General features: G+C 41.1%; 1 protein-coding gene across 1 annotated transcript; it reads left to right on the top strand.

Moving 5' to 3' along the window:
* Positions 1-1331: 1331 nt before the first annotated feature.
* On the top strand, positions 1332-25971 carry LOC144527123 (SH3-containing GRB2-like protein 3-interacting protein 1). Its single transcript, XM_078265011.1, is given in 24 exon segments — positions 1332-1711; positions 9317-9380; positions 9875-9920; positions 10769-10825; positions 11144-11201; positions 12200-12375; positions 12528-12539; positions 13050-13061; positions 13567-13591; positions 14077-14140; positions 14670-14740; positions 14852-14926; positions 15028-15096; positions 15192-15409; positions 15411-15969; positions 18064-18185; positions 18302-18452; positions 19982-20093; positions 20322-20477; positions 20685-20817; positions 20913-21115; positions 22009-22073; positions 22337-22501; positions 22617-25971. Coding segments are annotated over 24 exon segments (2646 nt in total). The 5' UTR covers positions 1332-1701; the 3' UTR covers positions 22640-25971.
* Positions 25972-26862: the final 891 nt, after the last annotated feature.

Here is a 26862-nt window from a genome sequence, read left to right as displayed (position 1 = left end):
TAAGCAACAGTCAAAGTAAAACAACAACAACAACAACAACAACAACAACAACCCATCATTATTATTTATTTATTAAGAGTATAACACTCAAAATCCCAGCTAACCTGCTTCTTCAAGACTGTGTTGATGTGGTTTACATTTGATTGACAGTGGCAACATTACCAACAACCCCACAACTGTCATCGCAGGTTGATTTTATTGTTTCTAAATTGTGAGTGGTCCAGGGATGCACATGACACCACCTTTTTCCAGCTGAGCCCTGCCCACTTCAAACCATTGAGAAAGACACAAATACAGAAATGTATTTTGTGAAATAACCAAAACTGCTCTAACTTTGGCCGAAAATAGTATGTAACCGATGACCCACTTATAAAAACATGGTTTCATAGCATTACCAGAGGCCACCTTCAAAACTTGGACTCCTTGATTTTTTTCACTCAGAGTAATGTATCTATATCCATGCTGTCATATCCAAATAAGTCAATTACTTTATATTTTGGTATCACTCAGACTTCTGTCTTCGACCCTAGAACGTTACAGCGAGACCTCTCTCAACACCCCTATCATTTCCTCCCTTCACTAGTCCCCTTTTAGTTGTAGAATATTTGTATATAAAGCATTGCATGGTCTCCCAGCATACAATAGACTACATATTGCTGAACTCCTTACCCCCAAAAAACCCTTGAGGCCCTTTTACCAGAGCTTTTATCTGTAGCTCACTCAAGGACAAAATCATGTGACCAAAATAAATGATGGAATGATTTTTCCTCTTCTGTTATACTTTTTTTTTTTTCAGTGTATTCATGATTTCAACAAAAGGATTTTTTTTTTACAGTGCCTGACCTCTTATTTGTACCCTGTGTTTGTCTGTGAGTGAGTAATTCAGTCGTACCACTTTTTGTATTTAAGCAACGAAATCGCATTTCAATGATTGTACAAAATGTCCAATAACAAAGACAAATATAGGGAATTCTACTAAACGCAAAGTGACCATTTTCTTTCTGATTTAATTGCAAGACATAACTTTCTCAAATAGTACATTGTATTATGTGAGACCTTGTGTAATATGTATGCAGATGGCTGTAGAGTGTCTGCACGGGGCAAACCAAGATGTGCTGAAGGCATCAGGGGACAGCGAGCACGTGACCATGGTTGCAGGGATTGGTTTAGTGCAGATGTGACATCAGGGAGCCTCCCACTCCCTCCCTCTTCCCTTCTCTCTCTCTCTCTCTCTCTCTCTCTCTCTCTCTCTCTCTCTCTCTCGCAGTCTTTCCCTGCCTCTCTCTGCCTCTCTCTCTCTGTACCGCTCTGCTTTTTTTTCTCCTTTGCCTTTCCTCAGCATCCCCCCTCTCAGAGATGGCGTGTGTCGGTGCTGCTCGGGCTGCCGGGGCCTAACGTGCACACAGAGAGAAGAACCCCCCCCCCCCTTCCCATCCCCCGATTTGCTGCATATTCCTCGGGTGTCTCTTCTCACTGTGTCCTCCACGACTGCTGCTGCCTCTCAGCTCTCCCCCCACCCCACCTCCCCGTGCGGGTGTTTGGGAGTTGGGCCCTTGGGGGTGGAGGGAATCAACATCGTGCTTCGCTGGGGAGCTGTGCAGAATTAGCCATGCCCTGCCCAGGAATCCTATGACCGGCTGGATTTCTACATTTCTGTCCGCGTGCGCGCCGGCGGACAACATAGGATGAAAATCTGCAGTCATGATGCAAGGTAAATGATCTGTGCTGTGCACTCCTTCTTCTCCTATATTTCCAATGTTTCCCCTCCCTCTTCGTCCTCCTCCTGCCCTCTTGTGTCCCGCTGGGCCATTAAAGCTGGCGTATACAGTGATGTGATCTGTCGGTCGGTCTAAAATGAGCTACATTCATGACCAGTGTGACAATCTCGGCGTGTGTGTGTGTGTGTGTGTGTGTGTGTGTGTGACGTTGTTTGTGACAGATTGAGAGAAAACGTATATGAAATAAAAGCGAAGGTGTGTGAGGTGTGGATTTGTAAAGATATAGCAGTGTAGTGCTGCACTTGCTAATGTCCTGTTGTTTGTGTGTTTACAGATGTGTGTGTGTGTGTGTGTGTGTGTGTGTGTGTGTGTGTGTGTGTGTGTGTGTGTGTGTATGTCTCTGTTTGCTTGTCACATTATAGCAATTTAGTTACACAATGTCACAGTCTGTGTCATAAAAATCCGTTTTTCATTTCAGGAGTCCAGGAAGCTGCACTCATTTATACCTCTTCTGCTGTTTCTTTCAGTGCATAATAGATCATGGGAATAGGACAAGGGACGCTTAAACCATCTATTATTTGGTGCCTGTGTTGCATAAAGTGAAGTAAAGGATGCTGTACTAAAAGTTAACAGTGGTGGAATGAGGTAAAGTGCGTTGTAAACTGTGACGGAGGAGCTGAATCATAGATCTAACCCTCCATGACAGATGCTGGGTTACCATCCATGAATGCCAACGTGGTAATGGAAGTTAGCTATTATTAGCAAGAGGCCGGCAGTCAGCCTACCATGATACTGTACTCAATTCATGAGCTACACAACAACACATATGTCACATGCTTAGCATAGCCTTCCTTAACTACACGTGCATTGCTGATTACACAGTATAGGCTGTCAGGTGTAGTTAGTGACATTCAGTACATGTTATTTGGACTTAAACATGGCTGCAGTACATGTGCTGCAATGACAGCCCTTTCGTGTATGCAGCATGTGGGTTTATCATCTCTATAACAAAATAATGAAATGCAATATCTTCAGAACATCGCTTATAATGTTAGATAACTTAGACAGTGTGAAATGAGCATCTTAGTCTTTGATTATTTGTGCAAATGACCCCTTTTTGAACTGTACAGTTATAGGACTGTGGCTTGACATTGACTCCAAGGTCTATACTGGTGGTTTTGCATCTTTTAGCCCTGTAACTTCAAATCATACATACTTTACACTAATGCTGACCATTTATCAGAGCATGGCATAACGTGTTACATTGATTTCCTTATTTCCAGGCAGCCTTTTGACGCAGTTAATGCCAGGATTGTATGAAAATAAACATGCTAAAACTTTAAACCTTCTAGAGATAGGCGATCCATTGCAAGGGAACAGACAAAAAGATGCACATTGCATCATCCAACCCCATTGTAAAGCCAATTAGAAGGTGGGCTGAGAAGCTAGACATCATACAGTAGAATTATATTATTATTATATATATACTATACTATTATTTATGAATTGGAATAAGAGATAGGTGGTGGTAATGTGCCATTTGTTTGCCAGCTGCCAAAGATGAGGTTTAGTTTGTAGATGCTAATAGAAAACTAACACAATGTTCTTCTACAGTTTCAAACTATCAAATTAAAAATATGATAAAAATCAAGTCAGAAATACAGAAAACTGTACTTACAGGTATCTTTAAACATGGAGTTGAAGCGACTGGAGTGCCTTCAACGTGTATCAGCACTGAGCAAATCTGTCCTGTACATGGTTCAGAACTGGCCCAACCTTGGTTGTGCTTTTGTCTTTCTTTTTCAATTCAAACCACCTCTCTATCACTGGGAACTGAGGCATTGTGTTGTTTAGCAGGCAGTGTTGCTGTGGCAGAGATAGGTGTGTAAAGAATTTTCACACCTATGCACAACTGACAGCCAGCATGGATATCTGACAGCTTGTCTGTTTTAGGAATTTACAAAAACTGTGGGACGCATTCTTCTGAAGCAGTGACAGAAGGTACTGTTTTGAGACGTCTTCTCGCTGGTTTGTTCAGATCCACCTGCAACATTTCTTCTGGAGGTGTCACATCTGGTCGCCTTCATCTGCACATGCAGATGGCTCAGTTGTAAACTCCCTCCACTGATGTAGGCCACCAGATGCAGCTGAATGCTCTGGAAGAAATCAAACATCAGTTACCAGATTTGTTCTGGAGCTTTCTACTAATGAAGGCCACAAGATGCGGCTGAAGGAAATGTAGGAAGTGCACCTCGAGTTAAGAATTTTCTCTCATAGTAAGAAAGTGGTATGTCATGAAAAGGTTTGGAGTCCATCTGCAGGCGCCAACGTTTTTACCAACTAGTTATTTGGATTTAAAAAGTTACTGTTTCATGACTAGATCTTACATCCCAGACGTTCAAGTTTCCCAGAAACAGTTGAACATTCAGTAAAAAAAAGACTACTTTTTATTTATCTTATTTATACCACAGTGAAATGGATGGGGACAAATGGCTTTCTAGAAATTTGGGAATCTGTCTAAACAACTTTTTTACCAAAATGTTTTGGAAATGAGCATATGTATTTGAAACCCTATTTTGAAAGTGGAATGGTGGTGCTATCACGACGGTGCATCACATTATGCTTTACTGAAAAATAGTCCACAGTAATGCAAAGTATATGCCATTTATAGCAGGGTAACACGTGAAATCACCACTATGGTCCATACAAAGGGTTTTAACAGAAATGTGTCCAAACATCTTGTTTCTGATAATTAGCACAAGAAGAAGACCCAAACTATATTTACAGCTAATATAATAATTACACTGTTTAATGAGTGTTGTAGGGCTCTCCTCAGGCAAACTTTGTAAATGGGTTACAAAAGCAGCAGTCTGTTCCCTCAAGATGTATCATACTGTTCAGCAAGTTTGTCGCATATTAATGTCAGGATTGTCTATTTTTACTTCTTATCACACAAGACACGTGCCGGTTAGGACTGGACAGAAGGCTCGCTGTTCAGAGCTGTCTCCACTGATAAAGAGCAACGATGCAGGGATAATCTGTGCTATTGAGCAGCCCAGCTAGCTACTAATACATCACAGGCCCTGACATGTCCTTCAGTACCTAGGAGAGCTTCATCCCAAGTGAATGGTACTGAGCACCAGTGCAATTGTCTTCACATTTATAGTTTTTCATTAGTCTTATTATCAGGATTTCAATTTGAGTGTAATGATTCATCAAATCAATGACTCAATATTTATTTTGATTTCAAAGTCAGTTTGATTTAATTTCCCTCTCAACAATTAAAAATACAACAATCAGTACAGGTCTCTATTAGGGCTGTCAAACGATTCATTTTTTTAATCACGATTAATCGCTGAAGTTCTATAGTTAATCGCGATTAATCGCATATTTTATCACATGATTAAAATTCTGTTATTTTGCATTTCAGAACAGTTTTTAAGTGCATATTAACAATCGAAAGCAATTTTTACCAGTGTATCTTGATTGGGAATCAAATGAATGCAAAGAAAGTTACTTTATGAACTTGATTTTAAGATTTGTAATTATTTATTTACTGTAAACAAAAGAAAAATGTGTGAATCTGTCATTATTGCACAATTCCTCCAAGTACTTAACTAAAAAACTAAAAATCCCTATCCTTACTAGAGTCAATACAGTGTTCAGTAACTCCTAAATAATGTTGATTACTCACTGACGTCCAGTGAGCACCGGTTAATGAGCAGCTCATTTCTGCACAAGTCCGTGTTAACACAGCCCATCTCCACTCTTACCCGGCGACAGAGAAACAGGCTGGATAGTCCGGTACACTTGTTTCCACAACAACAAAAACACAGCAGTCTCTGAATTCGCGTTGGGAATTTCGTTGAAGTTGGATGTAGTCCAGTTTGTTGTCTAATGAGCGGACACTTGCAAGCAGGATTGATGGAACAGGTGGCCGGCTAGCGTTAGCTTTCCGCAAAGCCGAGTGAAGTGTAAAATAAATTAATATATGGCATCATGCGATTAATGCGATTAAAAAAAATTATCGCATCGCGTCGGCCCTTAATCGCATTGCGATTAACGCGTTAACGCTGACAGCCCTAGTCTCTATATATGGAAAAAGTAAAATAAATGAGCCCTCAACAATGCAAAAGTATGTTCCTTTTTTTAAACCGCACACAAATTACAAAAAGAGATAATGAGCAAAGAACACAAATGGCGCATAATGGCTTATGGGTCACAATAAAGTCATTCCTGGACTCTCCGTGTAATATAACAAGGTCATTGGATAGACAGGAAGGCACTCCAAATATAACAAAAAAATAAGGACAACAAGGAGGGAAATATGAAAAAGCCTTTATTGTAGTGGCTAAATCGTTAAAAAAGCCAACATGTTTTGACTAGGGCTAGGTACCGAATTCGATACTTTTTATGCACCGATCAAATTGCCTCCTTAGTATCGAGTATCGAAAAATGCCTCGTCATTCAATACCAAATTTCAATACCTAAGGAGTAAATCTCATCAGCGTCAGTGAGCCAATAAGCATGCAGCATGCTTCTACCGAGATCTAATCATGCTGGTGACTGGCTGTCTTACGTTACACGTCGTAGATGTATGCAGGAAAAACTCTACGGTGCTCACGTAGTAGGAGCTGAAAAATATATAAAAAGATTTTTGCCGTAATGTTGGAATTTCTTTATGTTAAAATGGATTTTTATAAAATTGGTTACGAAAAAAGTATCAATCAGGAACTGTTATCGAAGTCACGGTATTGGTTTTGACCACTGTAGGTCTTCATCTGACCTTTTAACAACGTCATTGTTGGACTCATATATAATATAATGTATAATACTCACTCTGGTCTCAACCGTCTTGTCTGTTCCTGTAAAATAATGCTTAAAAAATATATTAAAAAGTGTATTTATGTGTTGGAGCAAAGCATGTGTTAATGTAATCTCACATGCATGGATGCGTTCCTATGGTCACATTATGTGTTAAATAGAAACATATGCATAACAAAATGTAACTGTAATCCCCCCTCCACGTCTTTCTTGTATGTTTGTCTTTGTCATTGAAAATCTATAATAAAATCTAAATGAAAAGGGAAAATAGCACAAACTGAGCTGCCTTTGAATAGCACAAAATGTTTATCCACCCAACTGTCCGTCACGTGTCCCTGTTGCTCTTGTATGAATGTGAGAATCCACTGTGCTCACTTGTCTTCTAAAACACTGTTATGCAAACCTGTCACTTGTCTCTTTTAGGAGAAAAAAAAACATGTTCTACACCACAGCCAATACATACAAAGAGAACATTCTACATTAGTGATTTCTTTTGCCATTAGGAGATTTAGCTGTTGGTCATTCTCTCGTGTCTTACAAGTGGTAAACTGTCTTTCTTTTGTCAGAGGTATCATACAGGTACATGTGGAACACAGTTAAATGGCTTTCACATCTTTAACCTGAGGGAAGCAGGAGGATTGTCAATGTTAATTAACTCATTAAGCTTCATTTAGTCTTAAAAAAGTTCACCAACAACAACAACAACAACGACTCAAGTTTGCTGGGCTTTGGTTTGTCTCTGTTGTTAGTGCATGCGCAGAGCAGGACACACCAACACTGAGTAGCTAGTCGGCTCAATTTGACAGAGAAGTGTACTATTCTGTGTCTGTTTTCGATCATCAAAATCAAACGCTAATAATTTTCTATTTTTAGCTACGTTAGTGGCATGGCTCTGAATGGAAATGTCTGTCTGTCTGTCTGTCTGAGGTCTGTTGGTCCAGCCAACACTTTGGTCCTGACTGAAATATCTCAACAATTATTGGAAAGATTGACATGAAATTTTGTACAGACTTGTGATTCGATTTGTAAGCTCCAGAGGATGAATCCTTTGAAAACTTTGGTGGTTCTTTGACTTTTCGTCTATTGCCACAAGCTGGTCAACGTTTTTATCCAGTGAAATGTCTCTCACCTCAGCTGTGCTTGGTGTTTTTCATTTCTGATGGAAATGAGGTGTGTTCCTAATGTCCATATTTTTAGACATCCACTTCAGCACTTTTGCTATTTGACTTAAAAAGCTTTCTGATTTGAACAAAGTAAATACTGTGTCAGCACAGAAAGAAACGACAGCCCTAGGGATGGGAAATCATGAGATTCGATCCGATTCATTATTGATTCCTTTATGGATTCCTGGTCAATTTTCTGTGTGGAAAGAAAATAGGCCTACACAGGTTTTCAACATCACCACAACTGTTGATTGAGAGAAGATTTGTACAGCATTTGTTTTCATTTAGGTTTTCTTAGTCAAAGAAACCCGTGACGCTAATGTTATTATAACATAGAATATACCCGCGGTAACGGACGTGCTACTTGGTTGGGAAGCAGCGGACCTCGAGTATCAAATACATGGCATTCCTGGATTTTATGCCCATGTTGTCCCTTACTTGAAATGATCATTTTGCAGACATTAGCAGCACTGTTGTCATCTTTCTTCGTGAAATGCAGCCATGCTTTAGACCGTTTCTTCCGTTTCTGTAGACGCACAAGTTTGACGTCAGAAAAACATGCCGGTGTTCTGGCAGTTTGCGCTACCTACTCAGGATGAACTATCAGTAGCTCATCCTGTCAGACTAATCTGATGAACTAAGCCTCCCACTCCTAATGACTTACCTTAGCAAAAAGCATTGTTCAGCAGCTACTCTGGTCAGATATGTGTGAGAAGCAGACATATAACCCACATCAATGAGATTAAAAGTAGAGTAGCTCATTCTTTCAAGTAGGAAATAGCTATCAGAATGGACTACAACCTCCTATAAATGTGGTTAAAAGTAGAGTAGCTCATTCTGTCAAGGAAGGAAATATGCATCGATAAAAGTAATTGATAAGCTTGGGGGCATACGATTCCGATGGTTCAGACTTATGGGAAATGGCTCCCTATTTGACGTGTTTCTGCGCTTGTGTTTTAAGTATTGTTTTTTAATAATTGTACATTGTAGTTTTTTCAGTGTTTGTGGAGTCACCTTACATACTGTAAGTCAGTGACACCACAAACCAGGAATAAAAACACAGATGAAGCATTACACTACAATTCCAACCTTGCAATACTTATGCAGAAACCTTTAGGTTTTGCACACATTCAATTCTCTATGTGGTGCATAGCTGCAGGGGTCTTGGCACCCAGTTTGGCTGACAGTTGCTGCTGTAGTAGATCTCTCCCCACTCTCCCTTGAATCTCACTAATGAAGTGGACACATTGATCAACCTTTGCTCGTGTTTTCTTTCCATTCTATATAGTCAGAGAGGGGACACTTAAGGGGATTGTGTCTGCGCTGCTGCATTTTTTTGTTGTCTTCAGATGGCAGGGATGTTTGTGTCCCGAATCAATACATTAATTTATATCAACTTATTATGGTTACTGTATTTCCTGTGTATTCACTATAGGACAGGTTCATTCTCAAGTTACTGTACATTAGCCTGTTACTCTTTTGTGTTATTTGCTTTTAAGTGCATTTTAATGACAAGACCGTTAACTTGACAGTTAACTATTAGGCTTTATATTAGCATTAAACTAATTCATCACTTCATGATGTTGGTCTCCCTCCCTCTCTCTGCACTAGGACTGAAAAAACGAACCAGGAAAGCCCTGGGCTTACGAAAGAGAGACAAGGATACAGATGCAACGTGAGTTCGCTCAGACTTGTAATTAACATGCCGAGTTTTACAACCACCCAACTCTGAAAGCAGTTTGAAAATTAATCAGTTTGAAAATATGAATGAATAGGGCTGGGTACAAACCTAAATAGTCTAATGGGATTGACCAAATTGGGTCATTAGCGTCAGGTATCAAAAACTGTCAAATATTGAATGTGTGATGAGAAAGTTCCTGATTTCATAGACTATTTCATTTAATGCAAGACTCTTGTACTACTGTTGGTGTTTTGACAGAGGTATTGTAGAAAAAGTAAGAGTAAGTACCAAACCTCATATTTTGTATTGGCACTAGTTATATAGTGTATATATATATAACCCATATATATATATATATATATATATATATATATATATATATATATATATATATATATATATATATATATATATATATATGGGTTATTTATTTATATATTATTTATTTATATATATGGGTTATTTATTTATTTATTTTCTTCAAGCAGGACTTCACCTAACAAAGAAGGAGCTGGAAGCAGAAAGAAAGGAAATGTATGTACATTTGACATTTTCATTGAAAAAATGTGTGACGTTTCCTCTCTGTTCTCTCTCTTGAGAGTAAAGATACAGTGCTGTTAACAAAGGAACTTATCCAAATACAGTGTGTTACAACAGTTATTACTGCCTTTAAAAGAAAACTCCTGTTTATTACAACTTGGGTTTATGTAGTTTTGGCCATCATTTCTACTTCGTTATGATGAACTTTGTACTCACCACAGTAACTGCTGAAATCTGAAAACACGGCGACGCCACGACAGCAACAGGCTGACGATCTGATAGGTTGTAAACAAGCCAACATTTAATCTAAACCTCTTTATTGGAAGGTGAAAAACAAAAGTCAGCCCATCTGAAATGTCGGTAGTAATCCCACACTGCACAGGAAAACTGTTTGCAAACAACTACATCAACTATGATAGGTCAAAGTTAAACCAGGAAGTCAGAATACAAATTCTAATGGATGTTTACAACTGAAAGTTTGGATACTAATTTCACTGTTTGCCTTTGTTTTTTTCTTCCAAATAAGTAAGCATAACACATGCTTTTAAACAAAACAATCTCTATATCTGACTGCTTATATTTCTTGCCCTGTCTTACTCATTCTCAGAAATTTTGTCACAGTTCACTTGGTGTGTGTAACGTTATTTTTACCGACAGGAATAATGACCAAAACTACAACATTGAAACCCAAATTGTAATAAACCAGTCTCTCTATGAAGAACATTTTGATATTTGTTTCTCATTCATTTATTTATACAAATTAATTATTTGCAATGACATTTTAATACTGTATTTAATTGTTCTCCTTTAATTGTTCTATCTTTTCTCCATTTTGTTACTAGAAAAAGGCCAATGGAGCCCCAAATGGTTTCTATGGGGAGATTGACTGGGACAGATATGTAAGTATGCGAAGCCTACTCCTCCTTTTTGATGTTTCTGACCACGCAGGGACTTTGCAGCTACAATACTTGTACTGTGCTGTGGCTATCAGTGTCACATAACGCTAGGTTTAAAATGACAACTAGAGTGATAGCTGCATATTTCTGTGAGTGTGCAGGAGCTTCAGCCAGGAAGCTGCCCGTCTCAGGCAAGACATCTGTAAAATCTGATCCACATTTATACGCAGAGCCGTTCACAGGGAAGAGTTTAGTGATGCCTCTGTACCAGTGTGTGACCGACTGGAAATGACTGTCACCTTTCTCCTCTCTCTTTTCCAGGCCTCTCCTGACGTGGACGAGGAGGGCTTCAGCCTCCGGCCCGGTGACGAGGGCGATGATATCCTTGCAGTGAAAAGAGGAAGCAGTCTGGGGACTCTTCTCCTGCAAAACTATTGAGCTGAGTGGCTCATTGGATGAGTGCTTCTCCGCATTAACTAAGTCAAATCAATAGCCCCCCCCTCTCTTGCCACATCACATGTGTATGTCCCTCAAACTGAAAAAAAGGAAAAGAGCAGGAGGGCAACCATATGCACGACGTTCCACTTCAGGGATTGTTCAGGTGCTGCCGAAAATTCCACCAGATGTCTTTCATTTCGGCCGGATGTCTGGTACCTTCCGCTTTCTTTGTGTTGGCATTTTAAACTCCGGTGGATTTATGAGGACTATGGTTAACTGCTCCTCAGATCTCTGCAGGGTAAATCCAGACAGCTAGCTAGAATATCTGTCCAATCTTTTTCACGACTAAAACAACCTTTGAACGTACACGTTCCACCAAAACGAGTTCCTTGCCAAGGCTATTTCGCCGAGGCGCTGTTACTCCGTGCGGAGCTAAGCGCCGCCCAAGACGATTGTGATTGGTTTAAAAAAAATGGCAATAATCCAGAGCACATTTTTTCTCCCAACTGTGTGGGCTAGCCATACCCTCCTGTGCAGCGCTGTGGAGGAAGGTCTGGCAATGCGAGACTACATTCAGACTGACTTTTCAGTTGTCACAGAGTCACAGTTCTCATTAACAGCTGACCCTCAGTTCACTGGTATTTTTAAGTTTTTGATCCCGCAGGTGTCAGCAGCTATAAGTTTGAAATGGATTCATAGAGAGCTGGTACTATGGAGACTTCCCCAAAGCAGGATGATTTAGCGGAGACGGAGCAGGAGTGTCAGTTACAGCAGCTGTAATATAGTTAACTGGGACACAGCAGACAGAGACACAGAGTGGACACCTCACTCTTCTTTAGAGAGACATTATAAAATAATACGATATCTTTAAATGCTGTAAAAGATTGAATTAGCCTCCATCTTTCACATTATTCCACTTTGTCCTTGACACATGTTCACCAGCTTCCCAAGCAAAGCAGTTTTTCTCCTCCAGCGACTCCGAGGACGACGAGGACAGCAAGAAGAAGTTCAAAATTAGGATCAAGCCGCTGGTGGCGGACAGTGCCAAGTGTGTCCCTCCATCTATGGACGAGCTAAAAGCCTCCGTTGGAGGCCTGGCGCTCTCTCCATCTCTGGTGAGCACTGCTGATCAGGACTCTTGTTCTGACACACAGTACTGAAGGGAACACACGCTGCAATTTATAATATGGTAACAGCTGTTGAATTTTGTCTTACACCCCTCTCTGTGTCTGTCTTCTCTTCTTCTTAATCTGCTGTCATCTTTTAGAAGAGAAGTCCGGTAAGCCTGTCATTCATCTTCACATCTGTCTCACCACCATCAGTGATCGCATGGCATGAATTCACTTGGAAATGCTTGAGAAAGTTTTCCTCCCCATTTTCTGTCTCACCCTCAGCGATGGTGTCCTGCCTGGGCCGTAAAGGCCACTTTTGTTGACTTTTTATTTCTGTTTAGCTTCAGCTTTACTTCAACCTCTCTGGCAAAGTGTTTCTGTTACATAATGCACAGTAAACATAACACACACACAAAGCTCCAGGCCTATTGATTTGGTCTCTGTGAAGCTTACATGCCGTGCGACCTGCTACATAGAACACTGTGCGTGTTGGTCGTAGGTGATGCTGGGATTGTCCTCATTATCTCGAGGGTGTTATGGCTCATGTTGCATTATTAAGGCTTTGCGTTGCAAGTAAAGAGGTGCGATGTGTGCAGTTTTAGTTGGTGTCCATTTGACTGATTTGTCACTCACTCTCTGACCCAGGTCTGTTCTCTCTTCCTTTTTGCTGGTCTCAGAGACGCAGCCCGGTGAGTTGCTTACACCATCTGCTGGCTGTTTCAAAGCCGACAGCCTGAAGTACAGCTTTCTAATCCCTGCTGCCTGATCCGTTTCAAAGAAAATGCAGTGCAGAAAGTAAAAGTATACACAGCAAAATAAAAATAATACATAGTTTTAAGTCTCAACATTTGTATTTATTTTCCTAAAATAAGTGAAAAATATGATACTGTGGTAACAGAAATCTATTCATTTCTATATGCTTACATTGATATATCTTCTTGATTTGACTGAACTGATTGGCTTTGTTAAATTAAAAACATGTATTTGTATATATATTTGTGCCTCAGAATTAACTGAAGAAGCTACAACTTTTTTATGAAGTTCCACTTAATCTTACTGCTTTGTTACTTGTCTTAGAAAAAAAACATCTTAAAATTGAATGGAACAGTGATTTATGTTTTTTGTGGTGTATGCTTTCATGATATATTGTCTAAATGCTAATTTTATCTTTTGTTTGGATTCTATCTTTTACAGGGACAGATAAAAAGGAATTTGTCCTGTAAGTACACCAATTGCTAACCCATTTTTCTAACAAAAAAAATGCTCACACCCTCACAACGACAATGCTGATGGTCAGCAGGCAAAATGTGTATCATGTTCACCATCTTAGTTTAGCTTGTTAGCATGCTAACGTTAGCACTAAACACACAAGTACCGCTGAGGCTGATGGAAATGTCAGTTTTGCATGTGTTAGTCATAAACAAAAGTATTGGACACACTTCATGGCTCTTGATGAAAAGTTAAGGGATGATCAAAGTGATTGAAATTCACCCTGAGGGGAACACGACTGTCTGTATCAAATTTTGTGACAATGCATCCAATAGTTGTCGAGATATATTTTAGTCTGGACCAAAGTAGTGGACCAACTGACAGACCGATATTGCCATGCATAGAGCGACGCCACTAGCTATACATACATTTTTTGTGATACTATAAAGAAATACAATTGCAATAGAGCAACAGTTTTTGTTATGTTTCTAATAGGTGAAGAGATTGCCAGACCCAGACGCTCCACCCCCACACCAAGTCCTGCCCCTGAGATGCCAAGGTCTGTCACTCTTTTATCAATGTCAATACCCCTGTTTTTCAGTCTGTAAGCTATTGGTGCTACTCCAGGTTGAAAAGCGCAGTGGTTCTCAACCTTTTTCAGTCGTGACCCCCCAGAATAATGAGGTTGGTGGTCGCGATTCCCCCCCCCAATCAGCGAAAAAGAGAGCTGCAAACTGGTGTAAACTGCTACACGCCTCCCCCTGCTGATTTTGAGTGATTTTTGTGAATGCTCTGATTCATAAATGTAAACAAATAATGCTTTGCTTTAATGACCGTTTAGTTTAGTTTTAGTTTTAGCAGCTAGCAACTAGTCCTGTCTAATGTGCTCCAGGATCTTTCTTTTTTTTAAAGATAATTTTTTGGGCATTTTCAGCCTTTATTTTGATAGGACAGCAGAAGACATGAAAGGGGAGAGAGAGGGGGAATGGCATGCAGCAAAGGGCTGCAGGTCGGAGTCAAACCCCTTGAGAACCACTGGAATAACCTAGGAGCAGGAAAAGTTCTTGATCGTATGTCTCCTCTTGCAGTGACAGGCTGTCGCAGAACGTTCCTGTCTTTTTTGGGCTGCCTTCAGAGACTAAATATGCCAGATATGATGGTCTGTTTCCTATCGATATTACATCACATGAATTGATACTAAACACGTCATGTAGCAGGTGCAGTTTACAGAGGTGACGTTTATTGTTTTTTCGTCATTATCCAATCACAGTGGTCCCTACTGAAGTATGGGGAGAATCAAGACCATGCTCAGAATCACAGCTGAGCAGAAGTTTCCCGACAGGAGGTGAGCTGGCATGAATGAACCTCAGTAATATCAGTACATACAGTATTTGAAATGTTGTACTCTGTAGTGCTAAACAGGCCTGACCCCTGCCCTTGTTGCAGCCCCTCCTCCGCTTCCTCCAAAAAACATTCCATCAAGAAGTCATTACGGCTATTCTTCGGACTCTGCTGGTAAATGTTGCTTTTAAAAAACAGCATTCTGTATCAATCACACAGTTAAATCCCATGAGAGCTTTCATCTAAATGCTACCTCAAATTCTTTGCAGCTGATCTACCCAATGGAAGGGCAGCTCGCAGGTCTGCCCCCATCTACCTGAACGTCCTGTCCCCCGCCTCTTACCGAGGCTCCCCGGCCCCTGACCTAGACGACGTGTTTGGCCCCACGGACGGCACCCACACCAGTGAGGAAACGATGTCTCCCAGATGGGTTACTTTCACCAGCGACAGACCCCCACCGCCCGATGAGCCTGCACCCCCTCCCCCACCCAGACTCTCCTCCTCCAGACACGCCCTCGTCCACCCCCTCCACCCCCTGTCTTTCTCCAGGTCCGCCGCCAAACGAGCCCCCGCCTTCGCCTCCGTCGCTTTCTCCCGGGTCTCCTCCTCCCGGGTCTCCTCCTCCTTTCACGCCACCAGAATCACCCTCTTCCATCGTGCTCGGACCTCCTCCTCCGGATGAGCCAGCCCCTCCCCTGCCTCCCGACTTCTCCCCCTCTAATTCGCCTCCAATATGCTTCGACCACGAGGCGATCGATGAGGAGGTGCTGCAGTTTGCAGAGTACTCTTCGTCCCCTGTCCCCATCAGCCCTGTGCCCCCTCTGCCAGCAGAGCGGAGGTCTCCTCGGCCAGGAGTCACATCTCCCCTGGTCCTGGGGGGCATGGGGGGAAAGAGGACTCCAGAGGGAGCATACCTGAGAGATGATATCCCAGACTTTGTGGGTTCACCCAGAGAGCTGACGCCGAGCTTCAGGGGCACGCCACCTCCTCTCCCTCCAACCACCTACAGGTCTATTATGTCTTCCCCAGGGCCCTCCTCTGGCAGCAGTGAGTACTCTGGTCTCTTTCTGTGTGTTTACAGGGGTTAATTATGCTGCCCACACACAAAGTATGATGGGAGATGTGTATTTAAACTTTGGAGTGTCCTTTAGCTTGGTTTGTTTGAAAAAGTTAGAATGACGCTGCCATCGGTGCCACCAAATAAATGCTTGAAACGCAGGTCCTCTTGCCTTTTAGCGATCTGTTTACGTTTTGTTAGGTGTTGGGATGTAAACTGAACCAGCTACAGAACACTCATCCTCATCTCATGAAGAGCTTTTCATGTTTGCTGTTTGCTTTTCAGTAAATATAAACATTATTTATGTCTTGATGATTTTTTTTTGGGTAGATACACAGGAAAGAAGTATTATTTTGACTTTATTCAAAGCAATTTTAGAAAAGCAACTGCTACAGGGACAACATGTGTTAAATTCCAATATAATATAGCGTGCTACTTTGACTTTATTCTGAAAAGTTACAGTTACCATAAAAAATGACTTCATCAACTGATACCACTTAATTAACTAAGATTGTAATAAAAATGCTAACTACTAATATTGTAACGTTAGAATGGAAAGAATCATTTGAATACCTTCATTATTAGACTGAGTCATTACATCATGTGTAAAAAAATATAATTTATTAAGGTAAGAGTTGTTGGTTAATGTAACTATTCAAAGTACTTTATCACATTACAAATATCTTCCATTTTAAGGGAATCTTTCATTATTTCTTTGTTAGTTAGAGCTACACAACCTAATAAAATGACTTGCTGCCCTAAAGGAAATATACATAATCTCGCAAAGTGATGTAGTTCAAGCTATTTTGTAAACATGGATCAAAACTTTATTTCATATAAAAATCACATGCTAACAAAAGTTGTAAATTTATTTCAAATACAATTTTAGGAAGTCCTTGTACCTTCCAAAGGTATGGACATATGCACAAACCATAGAAAGCTACTGCACTGTTTCCTTTAAAGATGAGGGTGCAGTAAATGCTACCATGTAATGTAACGTCCCGCCTGTAGTTTCACTAAGACACTATGGTCTGAACAGAAATCCAAACTAACATTTGAAAAAGTGTAATGGTTTTACCTATCTGCCAGTCTGACTGCCAGACTTTAAAAAAAAAAAGAAGAAAAGGTAAACATGTTAGTGTCATGTGCTACTGCTTTTTACTGACATGTAGTGGTATGATTGTAAGGTAACAGCCTCTTATGTTCTTAATTCTTAGCAATGTAATTCTATACGAAACATACTTCTTTAATGCTCCACCAGTAACTTTATCGTAGGGACAGATGCAAAATGATCTTCCTAATTTAAGATACACAGGACATTATGTTGTTGTTCCAAGGTGACCAATGACAACTAAAGCTCCAGTTATGTTTAAAAACTTGTGTATGTTTAAAAAAAAACGTAAAAAAGTATTTACCTACAATTGGTGATTATAGATAGCGGACGTCCCATGTCAGACCTTTATTAATTTACAGGACCCTCAGACCCACAACACCTCCGAAAGGCTCAGCAGTGATTTTGTGGCATCCCAGAACCAGACAGACAGCTGCTCTCATTAATTTAGTTTTGCTCCTGAAGTGTAGAAGTAAGCGTTGAATCTTTTTAATAAATTGTAGAAGTGAAATATGGCAGACTATCAGCTCCACACAACTCTCACTCTGTATTTCTCAGTATGGCTATGCTCAGAAAATGGTGTCGTCTGGTGACTTCCGCGCACAGAAAGAAAGAGTCCATCATGTTTTTTTAATCCTCCGTGTCCTCCTTGGCTACAAGCAACTGCGTGGAGGAGGGGTGGGGGTGGTGCGCAATCACGGAAGGCTTGTATAATGTTGACACGCTGACAGTTTTGTTGTCATTACTTAGAATTCCTCATGGGGGAAACAGAAACTACGCACTATAGCTTTAAAATCTTCTTGAATTTTGGTCACACGTTAGGCTACTGTCTAAAGTATGTTCCGGTAAGGACATACAGTACTCGCTCTGCGAAAGTGACATGAGTGGAAATGTTGGAGCTGATGTTGAATGATAATCTCTCTCACTGTGATCTGAAGGCAGTGCTAACCACAGACACTGGTATGTGCCGCAGGCCCCTCATCCCCAGCCCGTCCCACCACGCCTCAGTCTCGAGGCAGTCCAGTCCCCCCGCCTCCTCCTCCTCGACCGTCTTCGCGACCAAAGCTGCCCCCAGGGAAACCAATCACAGACCTGGTACATGTGAAGTGTCCTTTCATTTCTCAGTCTCTGTTTGCATTTATCTCCCTTGATGAAATAAAATAGTGTGAAAACTGATTATTAATACAATTGTTGTTGTGTGCTGTCTCCAGACTCGGCCCTTCAGTCCTCCGGTTTCAGGCAGCCCCCCCCCTTTCGCCCCCCTGGCCCGGGCAGAGAGCTCTTCCTCCATCTCCTCCATTATCTTACAGAGTGCAGCGTCCACTCCAACCTTAGGAAGGGACCTTAACATGTCCGCCACAGGTACACTACTAGCAAGTCCTCTTGCTCTTCCTGTTTTTCTTTAGCCTCACATCTCAGTCTGTGTCCATGTTGTCTGTCGCTCATCGTCATGTCCTTGTCTCACAGTCTTGTCCTCCTCATGTTTCTGCTCACTCAGAGGCCTCACAGCCTCTGGTATGGTTTGACCACGGCAGGTTTTATTTAGCTTTTGAAGGTGAGTCAAGCCAGAATGCTACTGTGGTCCCAGCAGTGCATGGGCTGAATGCGCCTGCCCTCCTTTTACCTGCAGTCTTTTCCACGGTCATGTTCACTGAGCCAGAATATCGCTGCCCATCCCATCCCATGCCCTGCTCACTCACATAGGCTACGTTCACACCGCAAGTCTTAATGCCTAATTCAGATTTATTTGCTCAGATCCGATTTTTTGCTAGGTTGTTCACATTACCTTTTAAAATGTGGCCTATATCAGATTCCAGTGTGAACTGTTTGCGGTTTTGAAATGACCCGCATGCACAAAAGAACAATAACAGTGACATCAGACGCAGCACGCTGTTGCACTAAAGATAGGGAGGTTATGGAGGAAGTAAGCGTTTTCGCTTTTATTTCAAAATGTTTGTGTAATGGCAGCCGTAGCATTAATGTGCAGGTGCTGAGGAGGAGAAGAATGAAGAGAAAGAGAGTCAAATTGGCTATTTTGGCCTTTTGTGGGGTTATGGCTGAAAATTGAGGTCTGTGTGACCGGACGACCGATTTGCACGTCAGGACCGCTATGGGCCTCCACCAGAGTTTCCTCTGGCTTCGCCCTGCCCAAGCATAGTTCATCATCTTTCGGGTCCTATCGCACACGCTCACTCTCCACCTCCCCGACGGTGCGGGCGAGACGGGCCGGTGATGCGCCCGACCCCGAGGGGCCGGGATCCCACCTCAGCCAGCCCTCACTTTCATTGCGCCACGAGGCAACCCTCTGACTCGCGCGCGCGTTAAACTCCTTGGTCCGTGTTTCAAGACGGTTCGGGTGGGTTGCCGACATCGCCTTTTTTACGTGAGCCGATCCACCGCCCTGGCGACGCGACGCGGTTGGGGCACACTGAGGACAGTCCGTCCAGGTCGACAGCATCACCAGGAGCAGGGGGCCCCGCCCCTCCCCGCGGAGAGAGAGGGCGCAGCGAGGGTTATTGAGGTAAAAGTCGCATCAAATCCGCCTTGGTTGTTCACACTGCGGCCGCATTGAAAAAAATCAGATCTGGGTCTGATTCAGGACCACATATGGAAGTGGCCTGAATCTGATTTGAAAAAAATCAGATCTGGGCTAGATTTGAGTGTTCACACTACTTCTGAAGAAGTCTGACCTGGTCACTTGACCCCAAAGGTTTTTAAATTGATTGTTGAGTTTTTGCTTTTTTTGGTTTATACTCCCATATCCTTTGTGTATAACCCATAGAGGAACATTTGAGCATATAGGCAAGGAGCAAAGAGAATAGACATAGTCTCAGTGTATTTAGGTGTATTTTGTATGTGTGTGTGTGTGTGTGTCTGTGTGTTTTCAACAGGATGCTCCAGAGGACCCAGTCCGCTCACCATGGGACCCCAGGACACTCTGCCAGTGGCAGCTGCCTTCACAGAAACCATCAATGCCTACTTCAAAGGCGCAGACCCCAGCAAGTAGGCCCACATTTTTTCTGTTTTGGACAGTGGGACCATCACTGATCAGTATGCACTGATGAAATGTAGAAATTATGGAACATTTTGTTATCAGTAGCTAGATGAAGAGTCAATTTTTATATACTGATAAACACATTCTTGCAGCTACAAACCGACTTTGATGCTAAAGGGATTCTGGCAGTGTGTGTTTTTGTTCAGCATGATATCTGAGATCTCCCTCTGTCCCAGATGTGTTGTGAAGATCACAGGGGAGATGGTGCTGTCCTTCCCTGCCGGCATAACCAGGCATTTTGCCAGCCACCCAACTCAACCCATCCTCACCTTTTGTATCAGCAACTACAGCCGACTAGAGCAGGTCCTCCCCAATCCACAGCTGTTGTGCTGGTAAGATGAGCATTACAGGCAAACACACACACACACACACACACACACACACACACACACACACACACACACACACACACACACACACACACACACACACACACACTATTTATTATCAGAACTATCTTAATTATGGTGCTCACATGGTTGATGGAGTAACTTGATGTTGAGATTGTCTGAATCAAATATGTACCTCTCATCCCTCAGTGATTCCACAACAGACAATGTAGACAACAAGGAGTTCTGGGTGAATATGCCAAACTTGATGAGTCATCTGAAAAAAGTGGCTGAACAGAAGCCTCAGGCAACATACTACAACGTGGACATGATCAAATATCAGGTATCAAATATCCATTGGTCTATGTATTTAGTTGATCTAACTATAGTATCTATTCATCCATATATCTCACCGTCTTCTGTTTCCGTGTCTCTCAGGTGTCAGCAGAGGGGATCCAGTCCACTCCTCTGAACCTGGCGGTGAGCTGGCGAGGCGACACTGTCAACACAGACCTAAGAATAGACTACAAATACAACACAGAGGCCATGGCCGCCCCCGTGCCACTACACAACATCCAGTTCCTGGTTCCTGTGGATGGAGGCATGGCCAAACTCCAGGCCATGATCCCCCCCGCCAGCTGGTAAGGACTCCTTGCATTTTGGACCGGCTGAAGGGGCTCATGTGGAGGGGCTTAATCCAACCTAGAACAATTTCCCACCCTTCCCCCAAAATTATGGGATGTTTAGATGCTATGTTGTAAGTTTGAAATAAGTAAGTAAGTTTTTCATAGCCAGCCAGAAAACTTCTAGTTCTAAACACTCTTCAATCTTCAAGTTGTTCTGTAATAACATGGACATGGACTTGTTCACCTGCCTTGTTTAGTTAGAACACTGGAGTGTTTACCCTCTTGGTGCGGTTCGTTTGGGCAGGTGTGAACACACTGATCGCACTGAGGAGGGGGTCTCTGTCCGGTCACAGACAAACCCGTTTATGATAAACTCGGTTTGTTTGTGGTGAGAACGTGATTTGACCCAGCTACCAGGTGTACTCTGCAAGTTTGAGCTAAACGGCTCCTGTAGTCAGGTCTGCTTTGCAATCTGCGCTGCGGCAGAGCATGCAAAGTCTCGGCGAGCAGAGCAGACGCAGTAACGTTGCTCGCGAAGCAATATCTGGAAAATGATTTGACCATGGAGAGGCGAGAGACGGCTAGCTTGACTGTAGTCAGACATATGCAGTAGTCCAGAACACAAGACCTTCTTTCTGTATTTACTTTTGTGCTCCCGTCCCAGACACATCTGACCATAAGGGGAGCGAACGTTCTTGTGTGGTTTGTAGTAATGCATTTTGTTTCACTTCGATTTTTCTCTGTGTGAAAAGAAACCAAACCAAAGGGAAAACGCTCCAACTTTACAAACTCATCAACTGATTCGGACCAGAGCAAACAAACTATAGGTGTGAAAAATGCGCTTAGGCCTAATTTATCAGACAGACAGCAACATGTCCTCTGTAATGTGGAATTACTTTCTCATAAAGGAATCCAGAGCAGCAGACGATACAGTGGAAAATCCCCAGTCTCTCTCATAGATCTGAAAATGGAGGTAAGCGGTCATTTTATGCGTTCATTCATGTTCTTACATAATCTTCTTGCTAAACAGAGAATCAGTCTCATTATATTCTCCCTTATGTCACTGCACTGGACTGAAATCTCAGTTACAGGCGAAAAGTGTATTGGTATTGGCATTGTTTTTGGATTGATTTATATATTCTTTATTCTTTTATCGAAATGTTATCATTTCACTACACAAAGTAACAGAAACGGAAACACACACAAACCTATCAATACTGTATCTGCGTCCTACAGGAGTAGGGGCTCTTCTGGGCCGGTTCCAGATGACAGAAGGTCCCTGTAAACCCTCACAGCTGGCAGTCCAGTTCAGCAGTGAGGGATGCACTCTGTCGGGGTGCGACATCCAGCTGGTTGGGACTGGCTACCGGTTATCGCTGATCAAGAAGAGATTTGCTGCAGGTCAGTTTGAGTATCAGTATTGTGCGTGTGACCTCTTTGGTGTAGTCATCTAAATGCACACAGACACTCCACGCTCAACTTCTCTGCTTCTCTGATGTTTCGTTTTACTTCACAGGGAAATATTTGGCGGATAATTAGTGGACCTGTTTGTGAACGGAACCAAAAGAATCAATGGCTTTTGACTGTGAAGACTATGGATCCATCCCATGTTTAGTGCATTTGAAACTGTATCTTTAGCAACCATTAGAATGAATGGTTGAGATTTAACAGAATAACACAACACAGATGACAACAGATAATTTTTGAGTTCGTAATATCATTTTCAGTAGACTGACTGCTGCTGAGTTTATGCAAGTAAATACAAATCATTAGTTTTGTGCACTTGGAACACATATGGGCTTACATGGAGTAAAACATAGGGAAGCTCTGATTCTTTGTTCTTGTTTTAATACTTGTGGATTCATAGAGTGATCCAGCCTTATTCATTGCAGTTTCTTTTGTCTAACTGGTCGTCAGATAATGTGAATTGATTATATAATATTACAACAATCTTAAGCAAGGTGGAAAAGACTGGAAAATGTAAAAAAAAAAAGTGTATTATAGAGTTGCTTTGCAGTTGTATTTTAATAAGTTATAGGTTCCATGGTAATATCTGATTTACACTGCCACCTCAAATCAGAGTTTTTTTCCACCATGTGTGACCGATCTTTATCGTTGTCTAAGCAGAATTTATGTTTCTGTGTAGACAGCCTTTGAAATGTCACAGCCCATTCTATCAGTCTTGTGATTGAAGGTGACTGGTCAGTTCACAGTTCAAATGACCTGCAGCGCTGGACTAACATCAGCACTCTTAATCTGAAGGTGCTTTTTATATGGAATTATATTTGTGCCTCAATCCGGATCGCATGATGGGGAATATTGAGCACATGAATTATATTTTGTAGAGAAATTGTCATCATACAACAAATACTTTAATTGAGCAGAGAAAGAATTTTACTTATTTGCCATATCTTAAATTTAAATTGAAGTTTAAAATGGCTATAATCAATATTTTTATATTTACATGGGATGACATAATTACTTTTAGGTGAATAAGGCTGCTCGTAGTGACAAACCCACAGAGAATTATCACCCAAATAGTACTGTTTTGGTTGACTCTGACTGTTCTCATAGCATTGTTTTTGGTCGCAGCAGGTAGCTGTTTCAGCAAAAAGGCTAACCCCACTGTCAAAGTTAGCAACCAGCTGGTGAACATTCTGGAACATTTAGCAGCTTAAAAAGCTGATTTTTCTTTAGAAGTTGATAGAGACTAAAAACAGAATTAAAAGAAAGGTAAATATTGGTCAGGTGGCCAAAAAAACATGACACCAAATGAATGCTAATGTTACTGCATATCTGCTGGATGTGTTAATCCATGTTAAAAGGCAAGTGTTTGCTAACAAGTTCACCATATCAACTTAAAAGGTATAATATGTCAGTGTTCACAGCTGGTTTCCGCTGCCCACAAGTGGCTAAATGTCCGGTTTACATTCACTTTTTTTAAAGGGATTACATTAATGATTGGAATGCCTTGGTTGTGTAGCTGTCAATTAAAGTTAGCCAACTAGCTTAGTTAGCTACTGCATATCTGACAGACGTTAGCTACCAAGACAGCTAGTCTGCGAGCTAATCAAATACAGACTAACTTTCAAACACAATTTCAAAAGGTTTCATAAAATCGGGTATGTTACCAAAAATGTATATAGCATACTTTATGTGTGGCTGTGGTGTGCCTGCTTACCATTCTACTACCTACCTACCAGATAGGTTATGTTATGTGGTTTATAGCAGAAAAGCATGGAATTATTTTTGAGTAATGATCATTTCTCTACAAAATATCATTCATGTGTTTGCAAAAAAAAATCTTATTTTGTCCCATATGGCGATCAGGATCGAAGCAAATATATGTTTACACATGCAGCCTTTACCACTACTTCGATGGCATATTGCCGTTAACGGGTCATGTGAACAGAGAGTTGGAACTGTCAGTAAATCCGTTACAGCCATTTGTCCTGCTGAAGAACAAAAGCATTACATTACCACTATGAGCAAGTGCAATGCTGAGATACATCAACTTTCCTACATCACAGGACTTTAGTGGTGTTTGTGGTGGTGTGTGAATGGTAAAATTTTGTAACAAAAAGTCGATACTTGTGTGAATAACAGCTGCTACTTTCACTGGAAGAGTTTGGTTCCTTTATTCTGTTAATGTTACAGAAATTATGTTTTAAAGGGCCTTAAGATGTAACGCATACAGAGCCAGACAAGAGTGCCAAACGGTGGTAAGAAGGCGCTTTAAGTTTCAGGAGAAATAAAGAAGGACCTGGGCTGACGATTGTAGGAGTTGCCTTTGATGCTGCTTAAAAACTTGACCAATTCCTTTGACCATGATCTTTGATAGAGGTCTTGACGAGGACTATTGGGGACATAACAGAGTAATGAAAAGAAATGTCTATCAAGAAGACAGCACTATTTATGTCCCTGTTTTATTTTCTTGCTTTTCCACCATGTTGAATAAATGTTTTATCATTTTCTAATAGCAATATTTAAGTGTAAAAAGTGTACATAAAAAGCTATGTTTCAATATTTCTCTGGGCATATGGATGTGTCTGTGATTGTCTCTTGGTTTATTGATGTCAGCACTCATGATGAATTAGGTTCTATGTAACAACACTCCCACTTTTCATCTATTGTTTTACATGTGGGTTTCTTGTACCATAAACGTGTTACTGTTGATGAATAACTCCAAACGGTGATGCATGAAATCTGCATTTGTCCATTCCAGTCTTATCAATTTCAATAAGGTCATGATACGTGTGTTACTGTATATTTGTGCTATGAGAGAAGACTTCTTTTCCTTCACTTAAACCTCCACTCTCTGTTTTGCTGTTGTTGCACCTTCAGAAACTCATTGTCAATAAATTTGGCATGTATTCATTGCTATTTCCATTCCATGCATCTGATATAGGTGTTTAACATTCTCCTGTGTTTGAATTGCACACAAAACACACCTTAAATGTCATTAATAAAACAATTCATGGGCTCATGTCACATATCAGTATGTGTTTGAACATTACATTTTATTGAATGTTTTTATGTGTTGTTGACTACCAGTTTGGGCCTAGGTGTAATATTTCATTTAGTTCTTCGAAATTGGAAAAACATATGGTTCTTTCAGTTTATTAAGAACAACAGTTCTCAGTGTTTCTGTTACTTATGCTTTGGTTTTTCTTTGCCTTTTTGAGCATACACTTAGTCCACCAATATGGAAGAGTCTCTGTAAGTTTATTTTTTCTACAATGTTTTGGCTGTATTCCTTTCACTGCATTAGACACAGAATATGCAAACATGTCATGTAAATTTCCCATCCAAAGATTTTGAAAGTAAATATATGAAAAAAATATAATGTAATACCTGTTTTACTTGGTAATAAAGAAGATGAAATATGACACATTTATCTCCCTCTCATTTGTTCAAAGACAGAAAAGTATACATTATGGGGATATTGGCTAGATTATAAAACTATTTTCTGTTTCTGTAAAAGTGAATCTCTCAACCTTATTTCTGCTGTTAAACTAAGACTATTTTTATTACTGTCGTTTATGATTTATTCCTAAATTCCACAAAGCCTCAACTGGGTCACGCGGGTCATCAGAGAGGAGAGGGTATGGGGACAGAATATTATTAGACTAATAGAGAAAACTATTTCACCACAAGGCCCATTTAGTGATTTTACACTTACATGTCTAAAATGGGTTAAAAGCTGAGGTTCAAAATTCATTCTTGACCTTGGAAATCCATGACAACCAGGCAAACTCCATGCTGATGAATATCATGTGGGTGATCAAAAGCTCCAGAACAGCTACTAAATAGACCTTGTGGTGATATTGTTTCTCAACGACTGTTACCAAGGTAAAGATTGATCTGAACTTAGGTCCACCTAGTAGCTTTTTTCAGAAGCTTTCAACCGCATCTCACAGTCTTCCCTCGCAGATGGAGTTATGAATAATGTATGAGTGAAATAGTCGTTGGAAAATAATGTCACTACTACAAACAAACAAACAAAAATATCTTTGGAGCAGTTCAGCAGCAGGAAGCCTTCATACATGGAAACCCTTCCTACTCTGACTGATGGTTCATGGTTGCCATGACAACACCAAGCTCTACGGAGCTAGCTAGCTACTTTGTTCTGCTCGGTTCAAGAGGTCCTGAAATCGGTAAAAACGTGTTCAATTTCGCTCCGTAATATTTTTTTGTAGCCCAATTGACATGACATAATCTATAAAACTATACTGTTGTCCTTAATTAGCCGAAAAATAATC

Source organism: Sander vitreus, chromosome 12, assembly GCF_031162955.1.
Source record: "Sander vitreus isolate 19-12246 chromosome 12, sanVit1, whole genome shotgun sequence".
Taxonomy (NCBI): Eukaryota; Metazoa; Chordata; class Actinopteri; order Perciformes; family Percidae; genus Sander; species Sander vitreus.
This window is presented reverse-complemented; position numbering and strand designations above follow the sequence as displayed.